The sequence below is a fragment of the Phoca vitulina genome, unplaced genomic scaffold (assembly GCF_004348235.1).
Source record: "Phoca vitulina isolate PV1807 unplaced genomic scaffold, GSC_HSeal_1.0 scaffold59, whole genome shotgun sequence".
Lineage (NCBI taxonomy): Eukaryota > Metazoa > Chordata > Mammalia > Carnivora > Phocidae > Phoca > Phoca vitulina.
In genome coordinates this window covers 7,064,723-7,080,024 of record NW_022589762.1, presented here as the reverse complement: position 1 = coordinate 7,080,024, position 15,302 = coordinate 7,064,723, and the positions used below count along the sequence as shown (strand labels likewise).

The 15,302-nt window shown below is 45.7% G+C and overlaps 1 protein-coding gene across 1 annotated transcript in view; it reads left to right on the top strand.

Annotated features, from left to right (window-relative positions):
* The first annotated feature begins 10,563 nt into the window (after window positions 1–10,563).
* Window positions 10,564–15,302, top strand: part of VWF (von Willebrand factor) — a 134,012-nt gene continuing 129,273 nt past the window's right edge. Inside the window, exons 1-3 of the mRNA XM_032390769.1 lie at window positions 10,564–10,776; window positions 11,933–11,987; window positions 13,496–13,660. Coding sequence (XP_032246660.1) covers window positions 11,933–11,987; window positions 13,496–13,660 — 220 coding nt within the window. The 5' untranslated portion in view covers window positions 10,564–10,776. The remainder of the gene's footprint in view (window positions 10,777–11,932; window positions 11,988–13,495; window positions 13,661–15,302) is intronic.

Sequence of the window (15,302 nt, the reverse complement as noted above, 5' to 3'; positions counted from 1 at the left end):
CTCGGTCTCCCCAGGAGAAGCTGCCGCCTCAGCTCCGTGATGATCCCCAGGAAGGTGTGGGCAAGGCAGGAACAGCCAAAGTGCAGGGACGCCAGCAGGGAAGGCAGCAGAGTGAGCTCCAAGCCCCTACTCTTCCCTTTCTGTAGGGCCCTCCTTCTGGGGCCTCATGCCCCACAGTCGGTGCACTTCGTGCTTCCTGGGCCCCCACTGTGCATCTGCCCCCCCCCGCCCTGGCACCACTGCGCACCCCAGAATGTCTGCTCCGCACCCACCGGCGTCACTCCCTCTTGTGCTCAGCTCACTGGCTTCCACTGTCCGAAAGACCTTCCTCTTCTCCCTCCTCCTGCCTGCGATCGTCCTTCCATGTCCCTTCCCTAGAGAGAAAGATTCTGCCATCTGGTGAACACCTTCCAAGCGCAGGCTTTATATGCGTTCTCCTACTTAAGCCTCCTGTATTAGTTTCCTGGGGCTGCCGTGACAAATTGCCACAGACTGCACGGCTTGAAGCAACAGAAATGTATTGTTTCATGGTTCTGTCGAAAGCTGAAGTCCAGGTGTCTGCAGGGCCACGCTCCCTCCGAAGGCTCCCAGAGAGAGAGCTAGCTTCCTCGCCTGTTGCAGCTTCTGGTGGTTCCAGACATTCCTTGGCATGTGGCCGCCTCACTCCTGGGTCTGCCCGCCTCATGTGGCCTTCGACTCTTCTTTCTGCATGCCTCCCCGGTGTGTCTCTTACAAGCACTCTTGTCATCGAATCTAGGGCCCAACTAAGTAATCTAGAATGATCTCATCTTGGGATCCCTAGCCTAATTACAACTGCAAAGACCCTTTTTCCTTTTTTTTTTTTTTTTTTTTTAAGATTTTTATTTTTAAGCTATCTCTACACCCAACGTGGGGCTCAAACCCACAACCCCGGATCAAGAGTCACATGCTCTACTGACTGAGCCAGCCCAGCGCCCTGACCCTTTTCCCATATAAGGTCACATTCACAGGTTCTAGGAGTATGAACGTGGACATATCTTTTGGGGAGCACCATACCACCACCACACCTCCTAAAAACCTTTCATCTTACCAAAGAGGATGCTAAGGCTCAGACAGGCTAAGTAATTTGCAAAGGATCACGCTGTTTGAGGCATCTGAACCCACTTCCATCTGATGCAAAGTCTTTGTTTCTTTCGCTGCACCTGTCAGTCTTCCAGGAGCTGATTTACCTTTCTTTCCTCCCTCATCCCCCACTTTCCTGACTAGAAACTACTTTCTTGCCTTTGAACCACCCTGACATCTCTACTGGAACTCTTCTTACCGGGCATTTTCTTTTCTTTTCTTTTTTTAAGAAAGGGGAAATAACTGCGTTTTCTTTTTTAAAGATTTTATTTATTTTTTGACACAGAGAGACACAGAGAGAGGGGGAACACAGGTAGGGGGAGTGGGAGAGGGAGAAGCAGGCTTCCCGCTGAGCAGAGAGCCCGATGCGGGGCTTGATCCCAGGACCCTGGGATCAGGACCTGAGCCGGAGGCAGACGCTTAACGACTGAGCCACCCAGGCGCCCCTAGGAATTTGTTTTAAGGCAATAGGCCACGTGTGCAAAAACATGTGTATAAGGATACCAGTCACTCTGCGGCTTGTAAGGGCAAAGTCACATGCCAAGGTCCCTGGCTTCAGGCCCTTATCTTTTCAAAGAAAATTTCAACCATACAGAAAACCAGAGAGGATGATAGAGTAGATTAGATACATAAATAATACAGCCGGCGTGGTCCCATCTCGACCTGTTTCCATATTTGCCTCATATTTTTGAAATGATTAAGTAAATAAAACATATACAAAGAGGAGTGATCCTTTATGTACTGCTCTCTGGATCTCGTCTTCTTTGTTCCTCCCCAGAGGCAGCCACTACCCTGAATTTACTGGTTATCACACCATGCATGTGTGTGTGTTCTTTACTGGCAATTAAATACATTTATAAGCAATAGTATACAGTTTTATTTTACATGGTCTTTAACTTTACATGAATGCTATCACACTGTGGAGATACTTGCTTTTATTTCTTGCTCACCATTATTTTGGGGATTTATCCATGTTGGTACACTTAGCCTAGATAATTTTTTTTTTTAAGTAGCTCCACGCCCATCATGGAGCCCGATATGGGGCTTGAACTCATGACTCTGAGTTCAAGCCCATAGCCAAGATAAGAGTCGGTTGCTTACAAAAAACAAATAATCAAGTCAAAAAGTGGGCAGAAGATATGAAAAGATACTTCCCTGAAGAAGACATACAAATGGCTAACAGACACATGAAAAAATGTTCATCATCATTAGCCATCAGGGAAATCCAAATCAAAACCACTCTGAGATACCACCTTACACCAGTTAGAATGGCAAAAATGGACAGAGAAAGAAACAACAAATGTTGGAGACATTGTGGAGAAAGGGGAACCCTCTTACACTCTTGGTGGGAATACAAGTTGGTACAGCCACTTTGGAAAACAGTGTGGAGGTGCCTCAAAAATTTAAAAATAGAGCTACCCTATGACCCAGCAATTGCACTCCTGGGTATTTACCCCAAAGACACAGACGTAGTGAAAAGAAGGGCCATATGCACCCCAATGTTCATAGCAGCAATGTCTGCAATAGCCAAACTGTGGAAAGAGCCGAGATGCCCTTCAACAGATGAATGGATAAAGAAGATGTGGTCCATATATACAATGGAATATTACTCAGCCATCAGAAAAGATGAATACCCAACTTTTACATCAACATGGATGGGACTGGAGGAGATTATGCTAAGTGAAATAAGTCAAGCAGAGAAAGTCAATTATCATATGGTTTCACTTATTTGTGGAACATAAGAAATAACATGGAGGACATTAGGAGAAGGAAGGGAAAAATGGGGGGGGGAATTGGAGGGAGAGATGAACCATGAGAGACTATGGACCTGAGAAACAAACAGGGTTTTAGAGGGGAGGGGGGAGGTGGGATTAGTTAGCCCGGTGATGGGTATTAAGGAGGGCACGTACTGCATGGAGCACTGGGTGTTATACGAAAACAATGGATCGTGGATCACCACATCAAAAACTAATGATGTATTGTATGGTGACTAACATAACATAATAAAATTAAAAAAAAAAAAAGGAGTCTGTCGCTTAACCAACTGAGCCCCCAGGTGCCCCGATAATTTTTTAACTGCTGTTTAGCATATCAAAGGATGAATGTATCGCAATTTATTTATTTGTGCCGTTGAAGTATATTTAGGTTGTTTACACGTTTTTGTGACTACGTTCACTGATGCAAGGAAGCATTCTGTGCAAGTTGCTTTGTGCACATGGATGAAAGTTTCTCCAGGGGATATGTCTAGGACCATAATTACTGGGTCATGGGGGAGCGCAGCTTTAAATATAATAGCTATTTCCACATTTTGCTCCAAAGTGATACACCATTTGTCCTAACAGCAGCAAATAGGGATTCCAGTAGCCCTACATCCTTGCCAATCTGATGGGTAGATAACTAATTGTGGTATTATTTTGGATTTTCCTGATGACCAGTGGGGTTGAGTGGTTTTTCATATGTTTACTGACCAAATGGGTTTCTTCCTTTTCTGTGAATTGTCTTTCTGAATCACTTACTGAATGTCCCTGGGTCATTTGTCTATTTTTTTTTAAATTTAAAAGAATTGAGATATAATTGACATGTAAAATTATATTAGTTCCAGGTACACAATATAATGATTTGATATTTGTATATATTGTGAAATGATCACCACAATAAGCCTAGTTAACATCTGACACCACCCATAGTTATATATTTTTTTTCTAGTGAGGAGAACTTTTAAGATCTACTCTTTCAGCAACTTTCAAATATCCAGTGCAATATTCTTAACTAGTATCACCATGTTGTACATTATATCCCGTGACTTATTGATTTTATAACCAGAACCTTGTATCTTTTGACCCCTTTCACCCATTTTAGTCACCCCCACCTCTTACTCCTGGCCACCACCAATCTGTTCTCTGTATCTATGAGCTTGCTTTTTTTTTTTTTTTAAGATTTTATTTTTTTAGAGAGGGAGAGCACACATGTGAGCATGAGTGGGGGCAGGGGCAGAGGGAGAGGGAGAAGCAGACTTTTCGCTGAGCAGGGAGCCTGACACAGGGCTCCATCCCAGGACCCTGGGATCATGACCTGAGCCAAGGGCAGCCGCTTAACTGACTGAGCCACCCAGGTGCCCCTGTCTGAATTATTCTTAATCTTCTGCTTTCCAAATAGATTTTGATCAGCTTGTCTAATTTTATGAAAAATCTTGCTGCATTTTGATTGGAATTGCATTTAATTTATTGACTAATTTGAGGATAATTGGTATCATTACATTATTGTGGCTTAGTAAGTACGAACTCAGTATATCTCCCTATTGCATTTTCTTTTATGTTTTGTAACAAAATTTATGATTTTCTGCATAATGGTATTGTACAGATTTTATGGAATTTCTTCTTTTCAAAAAATTTATTTATTTGAGAGAGACAGAGAGAGCGAGTGAGTGGGGGAGAGGCAGAGGGAGAGGAAGAGAATCTCTAGCAGACTCCGCACTGAGCATGGAGCCTGGTGTGGGGCCCGATACCACAATCCCAAGTTCACGACCCGAGCTGAAACCAAGAGTTGGATGCCTAACCAACTGAGCCACTCAGGTGCACCTCCTCCTCCTCCTCCTCCTTCTTCTTTCAAAGATTTTTTATTTATTTATTTGACAGAGAGAGACACGGTGAGCGAGGGAACACAAGCAGGGGGAGTGGGAGAGGGAGAAGCAGACCTCCCGCCGAGCAGGGAGCCCAATGCGGGGCTCGATCCCAGGACCCTGGGACCATGATCTTAGTGGAAGGCAGACGCTTAACGACTGAGCCACCCAGGCGCCCCCCCCTTTTTTTAATAACAGTATCTCTTTTTTTTTCTGACATTGTTTACTTTTTTTTCCAATTTTTCTTTTTTTTTTTTTTTTTGAACTTATTTATTTATTTTTTAGTAATCTCTGCACCCAACATGCAGCTTGAACTAACGACCTCGGGATCAGCAGTTGCCTAAGAGTTATGTGCTCCACCAACCGGCCAGGCACCCCTGGAATTCATTCTTTTTTTTTTTTTCCCCTGGAATTCATTCTTAAATACCTTACAGTATTAGTTTTACTGCTAGAGTCATTGTAAAGATTACATTTTATAATTATATAGGAACATAACAGGTTTTAAAAATTCATCTTGTTTTAGCAAACTGCTGAATTCTAAGTAAGATTCTTTTATGTAGATTCTCTGGAATTTTTCAATGCAGACAGTCATATCTTCAAATAATAACTATTTTTGCTTTTTCCCTTCAAAGTCATATATATCTTTGTGTTCTTTTACTGTACTGGCCTGAAAGTCTGATCCAACGTTGACTAGCAGGGATGATACTGGGCATCTTTGTCTGCTAGTTGTTAAAGGGAAAGTGGCTTATAATTTACCATAATTGTGAAGTTTACTCTCTTTCTTAGGTCAAGAACATTCCCTTCTTTTAGCAGTTTACTAAGATTTTTTAAAAAGATTTATTTATTTTAGAGAGAGAGAGAGAATGAGCAGGAGGGGCAGAGGAAGAGAGAGAGAGAGAGAGGGAATCTCAAGCAGACTCTGCACTGACCACGGAGCCCGACGCTGGGCTCGATCTCATGACCCTGAGATCATAACCTGAGCTGAAACCAAGAGTCGGATGCTTAACAGACGGCGCCACCCAGGTGCCCCTTACTAAGATGTTTTTGATTCCTTGCTTTCCATAAGTGAATGTTGTTTACTTTTATCTGACGCTTTTTCACTTTGCCTTAGAATTCAATAATTTTTAAAATACATTTAGAGCTTATATTATGAAGTGCACATGAATCTTCCTGGTTCTTCCTGTTCAACTTATTACCAACTTTTTATCCTCTTTATGTCTAAAGATGACTTTTATCCTAGGTCTATTTTTTCTGATGCTAGTATAGCCAGCTTTTTCTTGGTTACCATTGATCTTTTGCTTTTTTTTCTTGAGTCTCTTTTTTTATGTTTTAGGTCATTCTCTTGAACATAGCTGGATTGTGCACCTTTTAAAAGAAATCTAATATGATAATCTTTCTCTTTACTGCTGATTATCCATGTTTGGATGTTTAGTGCTATCTTAATTTATGCTGTTTGCCCTGCTCTTGCCATGTATTTTTTTCCCCCCAGGTCAATCTAGTTTTATTTCCTGTTTTTTCCTCATTGGTTTGGAAAACTTATATTTAATTTTATTTTTAGTAGCCTCTCTTAAAATTTTGATATGCATTGTAGCCTTAACCAAGGCTACAGTTATCAACACTTTCTTCCTCCTGAGCAATTCAAGGACCTTAATACACTTTCACTCCCACCACCCACTCCCTGTCTTAGGTGCTAATGCTATCTGGTATTTTGGTTCTATCTTATTTTTTTAACTCTCTAATTAATCATTGTTATTGTTACTGTTTTATGCAATCACTGCCTGCTCATATTTACCTCTATATTTACCAATTTCTTGGTTTGCCTTTTCTTCTGGCATTTTCCTTCTGGGTTTAATTTCCTTTTCCCTGAAGTACTTTCTTTAGTAGTTCTCTCAGAAAGGACTCTTAATGTTAAACACCCTGTCATTTTTCCGAAAATGTCTCTACTTTCCGGTAACTCTGAATGATAATTCAATTAGGCAGAGGGCCAGAGGGCCTGTGCCTGAGGGCCAGACGTGCGGGGGAGTTAGTGCCCCCCAGGAGCAGCCCTTGACAATTAATGACCCGTGTAGGTGTAGAAATACCTCTGCTTTCTTGACCCAAGAGTGGGATAATTCTGAGCATGAGACTCAGCCTTTCTCCACATTTTCCTCATAGGATTAAGCTCAGTTGCTCTCATGGTGGCTGTTTAATAAATAACTTTTACTGGCTGCTCTCCCTTCCCCATATCACGTCCCCACTTCCCTGCTGGTGTTTCCTGCTCTCCCAGATAAATTATGTGCACTAAAATTCTCAGGGCCTGCTTCTGAGGGGCATTCAAGCTAAGGCGTGTCCTATAAGGACAATCTCTCAGCACTTCTCTTTGGATTTTCTCATTCTATTATGTTTCTTAACCCATCTCTCATTCTTTCGTCTCCTTGTCTCTTTGAAGAATTTCTTCCCTTCTCCGTCTAGCAGTTTTTTTCCTTCAGAAATGTCTGTTGTTTGTTTTTGGATTTTTCAATGAATTTACTATGTATTCTCATTTCTAAAAGTTCTTTTTCAAGTCTTCCTGTTCTCTTCTCATCATGTCTTGTTGCTCTGTGTTTTCAATTCCTGATCTTTAGTCTACGATATTTTTAAACACTTTGATTTTTTTTCATCTCTATCTGATCATTTTATTATCTAAAGTTCTTGGGGGATCTAATCCTGCTTTTGGTTGCAACTGCCTATTCTTTCTCATGGTGGATTGTTTTCTCAAGTGTTTTAACATTTGTGATTTTGAATTGCTCCTCTGGAGAGCTTTATCTCTGGATATCATATGGGACCTGGGAAGAAGGTTTATCTTTTTAGATAGATTTCATTTATTTGTTTCTACCAGGAGCCCCGGGTACTAACCTAAGACTAACCTCTGTGTCATCTTCTCAACTTGGGAGTCCCTGGACCATGTGCCAGTGTCCATTTGGAACCGAAACCTGCATGAGTATGGGCCCATGGCTATACAAATTCTAGAAAAAGACTTCATTTTCCCCATCACCAAAACCGATGGAGATAGACAAGCTCCTTTTCTTCTATGTTGGTGGCTGGAATTTTACCTGGTCCACCCTTTGGAAGGTTTTCCTTCACATATCAGCTTTATGTAGGGTCTTATCCAGCTCTCTGCCTGCGTCAGGCCCGGAGCCTCATTTCATGCTCTTGCAGAGTTCGGCCTCAAGCCCGGAAGGTACGTGGATTCACTAAACCTGTAGGCTGGCACCACTTCCTGCTCATGAGGATCCTTGATCCTTGGAGATATCCATTATTCTGTCATATTTAACATGTAATATTTAACATGGCATTTAAATATATTTCACAGTGGGCAGATTTTCAGGTTATCTGGTAAAAAAAAAAACAAGCTGGAAGTGGAAATCCTTAAGTACCTTTTCTACTCTATTGTATGAATTCTGCCTCTACTACCATTTTCTTCCTCAGGAGCATTCATCTTCCTCTCCTGGGTGGTAGAGGGAGTGGTAGAGCGTGAGGCATGTGTGTGGGGAGTGGGGAGGTTGGGATGGGATGGTCTCCCAGAGTCTTAGGGCAAGTGGGAATCATATGTGAGAAGCAGTGAGGTGAGCTTCCTTACCTGCATGTGTCTGAGTCTGCCTACCATGGCTCCTGGAACCCCACCCTGAGAGAGTCACCTTCCTCCTCTGTTTTATCAGCTACGTGTTTTAGCAGGAATGGGTTTAGCAGATGAGGTGGAGAATACGGCTCTTAGGAATGGAGACTGGGAAGAAGGATTGGGGTATATGTGTGTGGTGTGTATGTGGTACATGCATGTATGTGTGAGTGTGATATGTGTGCGTGGTGTGTGTGGTGTTGTAGGTATGTGGTAGGTGTGTATATGTGCATGTGGTGGTGTGTGGTGTGTGTGGTGTGTGTGGTGTATGTGATGTGTGTGTGATGTGTGTGGATGTGTGTGGTGTGTGTGGTGTATGTGATGTGTGTGTGGTGCATATGGGTGTGGTGTGTGTATGTGTGTGGTGTGTGTGGATGTGTGGTATGTGTGGGATGTGTGTGTATTATAATGTACGTGGTATGTGTGTACGTATACAGTATGTGTATATGTGGTATGTGTGGTATGTGTGGTGTAGTGTGTGTATGCTGTGTGTGTGATGTGTGTGTGATATGTGCATGTGTTGTGTATGTGTGGCATATGTGTGTGTATGGTTTGTGTGGTATGTGTGTATGTGTGTATGTGGTATGTATGTGTGTGATATGTGTGTGTATGTATGTTGTGTGTATGGTGTGTGCACATGTGTGCTGTGTGATATGCATATGTGTATGCATGTGTGGTGTGTGTATGTGTGGTGTGTGTATGTGTCTGATATGCGTGTATGGTATGTGTAGGTCGTATGTATGGGGTGTGTGTGGTGTGGTAGGTGTATGGTGTGTGTATGTGGTGTGTATGTATGTACGCGGCATGTGTGTGTATATGGTATACGTGTATGGTTTGTGTGTGTGTATGGTATGTATGCTGTGTGTGGTGTGTGTGGTATGTATGGTGTGTACGTGCATATGGTGTGTGTGTGGTGTGGGTAGTGTATGTGCTGTGTATGTGATATTGTGTGGGTATGTGTGTGCTGTGGTGTGTGTATGTGTGCATATGTGATATGTGTATATGTGGTGTGTGTGTTTGTATGTGCATGTGGGGTATGTGTGTGTAGTGCAAATAATGTGTGTGTGTGGCGTGTGTGTATGGTGTATGTGTGTGTTGTATGTGTGTGATATGTGTGTATGTGGTATGTGTGCATGTGTGCTATACACGGTGTGTGTAAGGTATGTGTTGTGTGTCAGGTGTGTGGTGTGTGTGTGTATGGTGTATGTATGTGCATGGGGTGGTGTGTGTGTGGTGTGTGTGGATGTGCGTGGTGTGTGTGATGTGTGTGGATGTGTGCGGTGTGTGTGATATGTGTGCGGTGTGTGTGGTGTGTGTGGTGTGTGTGGTGTGTGTTGCGTGTGTGATGTGTGTGATGCGTGTGGATGTGTGTGGTGTGTGTGGATGTGTGTGGTGTGTGTGATGTGTGTGGATGTGTGTGGATTTGTGTGGTGCGTGTGATGTGTGTGTGTGAGTGTGTGGTGTGGGGGGGGCCGTGTGTGTGTGTTTGTGGTGTGTGTGGTGTGTGTGATGTGTGTGGAGTGTGTGATGTGTGTGGATATTTGTAGTGTGTGTGGTGTGTGTGATGTGTGTGGTGTGTGTGCATGGTGTGTGAGGTCAGGGCCGTGTCAGGCACCAGCAGTGGGTGGAGTCTCCCAGGGAGGCCGAGAATGGAACGGCCCCGGCCATCATTTCACAAAGGCCCCGGGCTTGGGAGCAGGCCCCTCATCTAGCTTGTCCGTGACCGCTAGCCAGGATTCAAAGGGCCTGTTGTCGGGGCCAGGCCTGCATCATTCATACCTTAGTGTGCACAGGAAGCATCCGTTCTCTTCTTTCTCCAAACACAGCGGCTCATTTGGCTCAGGTTGAGGTGTTTTTCCAAACTTCGCCAGTGTCTGGCCTCGGCAGCCGGATCCAGAGGCTGTGTTGATCAGGTCTGGGCTCTTCCCTGGCCTGGACCAGCCTGCCCGGGGACAACCAGCATTCCCGGTCATCCCCTGTCTGTGCGGAGCCCTCCGTGTGGGGAGGACCCGGGCTGTGGGGTGGGGGGCGTGGGGAGGGCAAGGCAGCTCATTATGGCAGCTGTGCGAGGTCTCCCACCAAACTCTTCAAAGCCTTATCGGCCTGGAGGTATTTCTAATACCATTTCCGCTCATTGTTTCCTTGTGGTCATTAACAGGAGGCCAATCCCCTGCTGGGGCAGCTCAGGGCTATTGTGGTGGGAAAGGAGGGGGGTTGGTGGACGTCACGACTTGGGCTCTATCTTCCCCTGGCCGCAGGAGTGCAGCCCCTGGGTCACTTAGCAGCAAGACAGCCCAGAGCTGCGGCGGTCCCTTTGGCCTCGGCTGCCCGGGAGCATGGCCTAGGCGGGCGGCACTGTTGCGCGGCGCTGAGCTTCCCAACGGACCCTGGAGATACCTGCTGCCCCCGCTTGCAGGGAAAGGTCTGGTCTTTCGGGAGCAGGGCTGGCTCTGTTGCGGGAGGAAGATCAGGATGGCTCCCTGCCCCTGGGGAAGGGGGTGGTCCTCTGTCCCGGGGCTAGAAGGACTCGTTTGGAGGGTGACTTAAAGCCAGGGACCATCCGAAGGCTTGCTCTCCACTTGTCGCTGGGGAGTCCTGTGGCTGCTTCTGTTCACGCCTGGCTTTTCTGCGTGTGATACTTGACGAGGCGAGCCTGCAGTGAGTTTTGCCCTCACCTCTGGCTGTGTTCTGGGAGCAGCCTGATGTACCTGAGTGTTGGGAGCTTGTAGAGGGTCACCTGCTCTGAGACCGAGATGTGGCCATATCTGACACTGAAGTGTCCCTCCCGCAGATATATGACAGATTGGGTTTGTCTCTCCTGGGTTGGATGAGGCATTGGGCAGGAAAGGAGTCACCCCCAGGGAATCTCAGGTGATAGATTCTGTTCTTATTTAACAATGTTTTCAAGAGGAGAGGGGCTGTAAGGGATTGGGGTGTGCTCTCCAGCCAGAGTCAATTGTCACTCTCTGGAGGGGTGCACACTATGGGGAGCCTTGCCCTGGCCTGGGGCTACTGAACTCCCGTCCATTCATCAGCTCATTGCCTGAGCAGCTCCTGGGGGCTGTCACTATGCCAGGTGCTCATGGTGTAGTGCTGGGGACTGACCAGCAAACGTGGCTGTCGAGCATTCTTGAAGTCTGGGTGCCTGTGATAGGAACCGAAGCATACAATAGCTCCTTCTCCCCAGTTTGCTGCCAGGCATGGAAAGATGAAGAGGCAGGGGGGAATTGGGTGCATGTGAGCTCCTAGCTGGTGCAGGGGTGCCAGGCTGGCCTGGAGGCATATAGAGGAGAAAGCAGAATTTTCCTCCTTTGCCTGGGCTCTGGGACGGCTGTTTGGGGAAGGGCGCTTGGGGTCTGGCTCACAGTGATTGTTACTCTTGGGCCTGGTCCTGGCCGGGAACTTTTTTTGGGGACCAGCACTCCATGTTCAAGGCAAACAGGGGCCAGTGAGGATCAATCTTTTCTCTTGCTTTAAAAAAAAATAAGTTCTTCCCACTTTGCACATGGACCGTAGCGCATACCAGTAGCTATCTGTGAGGGCAGTGATCAGTGATCATTTCCCCTGCTTCTCTGCAGATGATTCCTGCCAGACTTGCGAGCGTGCTGCTGGCTCTAGCCCTCACCTTGCCAGGTAGGTACCAAACTGCTTCCATTCTTTACTCCTGCCTCAGGTCATTTGGAAAAACTCCCTTTCAGGAATCAGCGGGTGTGTCTGGAGCTCACCTGTGTGCCCAGTCCCATGTTAGGCTTGTGTTGGGCCCGCCAGAGTGACTGGTTCATACCCCTTATGAAGCTTCTTCAGAGCCCCCTGCCCCTGGCTTGTATTCCTCAAGGAGCAGGTGCCTGCAAATGCCAATCTGATTGGACGATTAAGAAGCACAAGGGCCACCCAGAGCAGTCCTCTGCGATGGGGCTGCAGGATGGGGAAGAAGGAATCCAAGAATTGGGTAGAGACTGCAGAGGTCATCTAGTTGAACCTCTCAGAGTACAGACGAAGAGACAGGGTCAGAGGGGAAAAACAAATGCTCCAAAGTCACATAAAGCAAAGATCAGAGGTCAGTTCTCCTGGGTCTCAGGCTACTACTCTTTCACTGGACTTCATGGCCTACCTTCCCTTGCTGAGATACTGAGTCTGTGAATGGCAAGAGGGACCTTTTTCTGGCCCTGGCTTGTCCCCACTTAGACCACTCTGGCCAGCAACATCCAGCTCGCAGTGTAGTCTGGGGGGAAATGTACATTTTTCATACACTCTACATCTTCTTACTAGGTGGGTCCTATGCCAGTGGACCCAGAAAACTTAGTAGAAGTTTTACTAGAAATTTACCACTAGAAATTTACTACTGTGGTGCCCCATCTGACCACACACACACATACACACAGACACACACACAATGGGAAGGTGGCAGGAGGGTCTCCTGGGAGTTAGCATAGGGCTCTTGAGAAGCTAAGGCTTCATAGATTCTATGTGTTGGACACACAGGCTAATTTGTTTGAATGTAAACTGTTCAAGATATACCAGTATATTAATGCATAAGGTTGCTCCTTGCAATCTATTTATATGTTAAAAAATTTGGAAAAATGCTAAGAACCTAATAGTAGGGGGTTATACTGTATACATTTAGATGCAACATATAGTCATTACAAATCATGTTTTGCAAGTATACACAATGGTACGATAAATTCTTTATAATATATTGAGAAATAGGTTATAAATAGTTTGTATAGGATGATCACAAATTCATAAAAAATCTATAATTGTACATATGCTGTGAAATAGAACAGAAAGATAAAACCAAAATGCTGACTCTAATTATTGCTGAATGTTGGTTACAGATGATTCTACCCTGTTTGTATTTTTCTTCTGTATTCTCCAAATTTTCTCTGATAAGCACGTATTACATTTTAAATCAGTAAGTAAATGTCACTAAAACAAACAGATATCCTGAAAAGCTGTCCCTCTATTATTTCTATGAGTCCTGGGTCATTTTTGAGGTCCAAAAGCAACAACTTGAACCTTGTTTAGGATGGAAAGTACTTCTCTACAGTCAAATTTTTATCAGCCACAGGCTCATTTCTACAAGGCTGGAGTGGTTTGGGCTGACGGTCCTAGCTCTGCTCACCTGTAGTTTCTCCCTCCAGGGACCCTTTGTACAAAAGGGACTGTTGGCAGGTCATCGATGGCCCGATGCAGCCTCTTTGGAGGCGACTTCATCAACACCTTTGATGAGAGTGTGTACAGCTTTGCGGGAGATTGCAGTTACCTCCTGGCTGGGGACTGCCAGAAACACTCCTTCTCACTTATCGGTGAGTCCGGGGCACTGAAGGGAGGGACTCAGAGCAGGTGCCAGCTAAGCTCAACCCCAGTGCAGGTGGGGGGTGTGGGGGTATTCTTATGACAGGGCCTGAGCTTACAGATTCCTGGGGAAGCATGGATGGGAATGGCCTTTCCGTGAACAAGAAGCTGCCCACCCCCTCCAGGTCTCTCTCTTGGGAGCCTGGTGGGGTGGAGAGAGTCTTCATGCTTTTCCAGCGGTTGTGTGCATTGCTCTGGGTCCAGGCAGCACTCTGGGAGCTCCAAAGTATCAAGAGAAATGATGAACCAGAAGACGCTTTGTAACACACAGAGCTCCTGGCAAACGGGAGGGGCCGTTGCTATGTTCTTGGTGGAATTCAGGGTACCTAGCGGATGTTGAGCACCTCGTGTGCTCCTGGAGGAGTGCTGGTATTTTGCTGGTATTTATCTCTGTGCCCCACAGCAGCTCTGAGATGTGTATATGGGTGTAGCCACCCCGTTTTACAAATGAAGAGCTGAGCCCAAGGAGTTGGTATGATCCTGCCAAGGGTTGACAGTTAATAAAAGGTCCAGCTGGATTTTGATCCCGGGCTTGTCAGGATGCGGGAACGTTCCTCTGCACTAAGGAGAGAGGGTGCTCTCCAAGGCTGGGAGGGGGGCTGGAGGCGGTGATGGGAGATGTGGTTCGGTGACCTTCACACTCTGAGAATGAGTCAGATGTGTGTGATGTGTGAGCGAGGATGCTACAAAACCTCGCAAAGACGGGGTTCGCAGCCTCGAGGAGATGGCGTGGCAATGGACAGACCCACATTGTTAAAGCACAATTTTTCATGACACTTGGCAAAGACAGTCAGGAAGGCTTTTTTCAAGAGGGACCACGGCCATGGTGGGGGGGTAAGTTTGTAGTAGGGGAGAGACATGGGGCTTCATGCCAAATATCAAAAGGCCAAGTGGGGATTTATAGCCAATGAGCCGGGTGGGGGTCAGTGGATGGAAAATTACCGAGGGCAACACATCAGGGATAACATCCGGCTAAGCCCACTTGACAGGGTTCTTGCTGAAGGCAGGCCAGGGTGATAAGACATTGAGGGAGGAGTGTGAGGAATTGGTCAGATATCGAGGATGGGGGATTTTCGATAAACTGACCCCACAAGATTCTTTTTTTAAAAATTTTTTTATTGTTATGTTAATCACCATACATTACATCATTAGTTTTTCATGTAGTGTTCCATGATTCATTGTTTGCGTATAACACCCAGTGCTCCATGCAGAGCGTGCCCTCTTTAATACACATCACCAGGCTAACCCATCCTCCCAACCCCCTCCCCTCTAGAACCCTCAGTTTGTTTTTCAGAGTCCATTGTCTCTCATGGTTTGTCTCCCCCTCTGATTTCCATCCCTTCATTCTTCCCCTCCTGCTATCTTCTTCTTTTCTTTCTTTTTTTTTTTTTTTAACATATAATGTATTATTTGTTCCAGAGGTACAGGTCTGTGATTCATCAGTCTTACACAATTCACAGCGCTCACCATAGCACATACCCTCCCCAATGTCTATCACCCAGGCACCTGATCCCTCCCACCCCCCACCACTCCAGCAACACTCAGTTTGTTTCCTGAGATTAAGAATTCCTCATATCAATGAGGTCATATGAT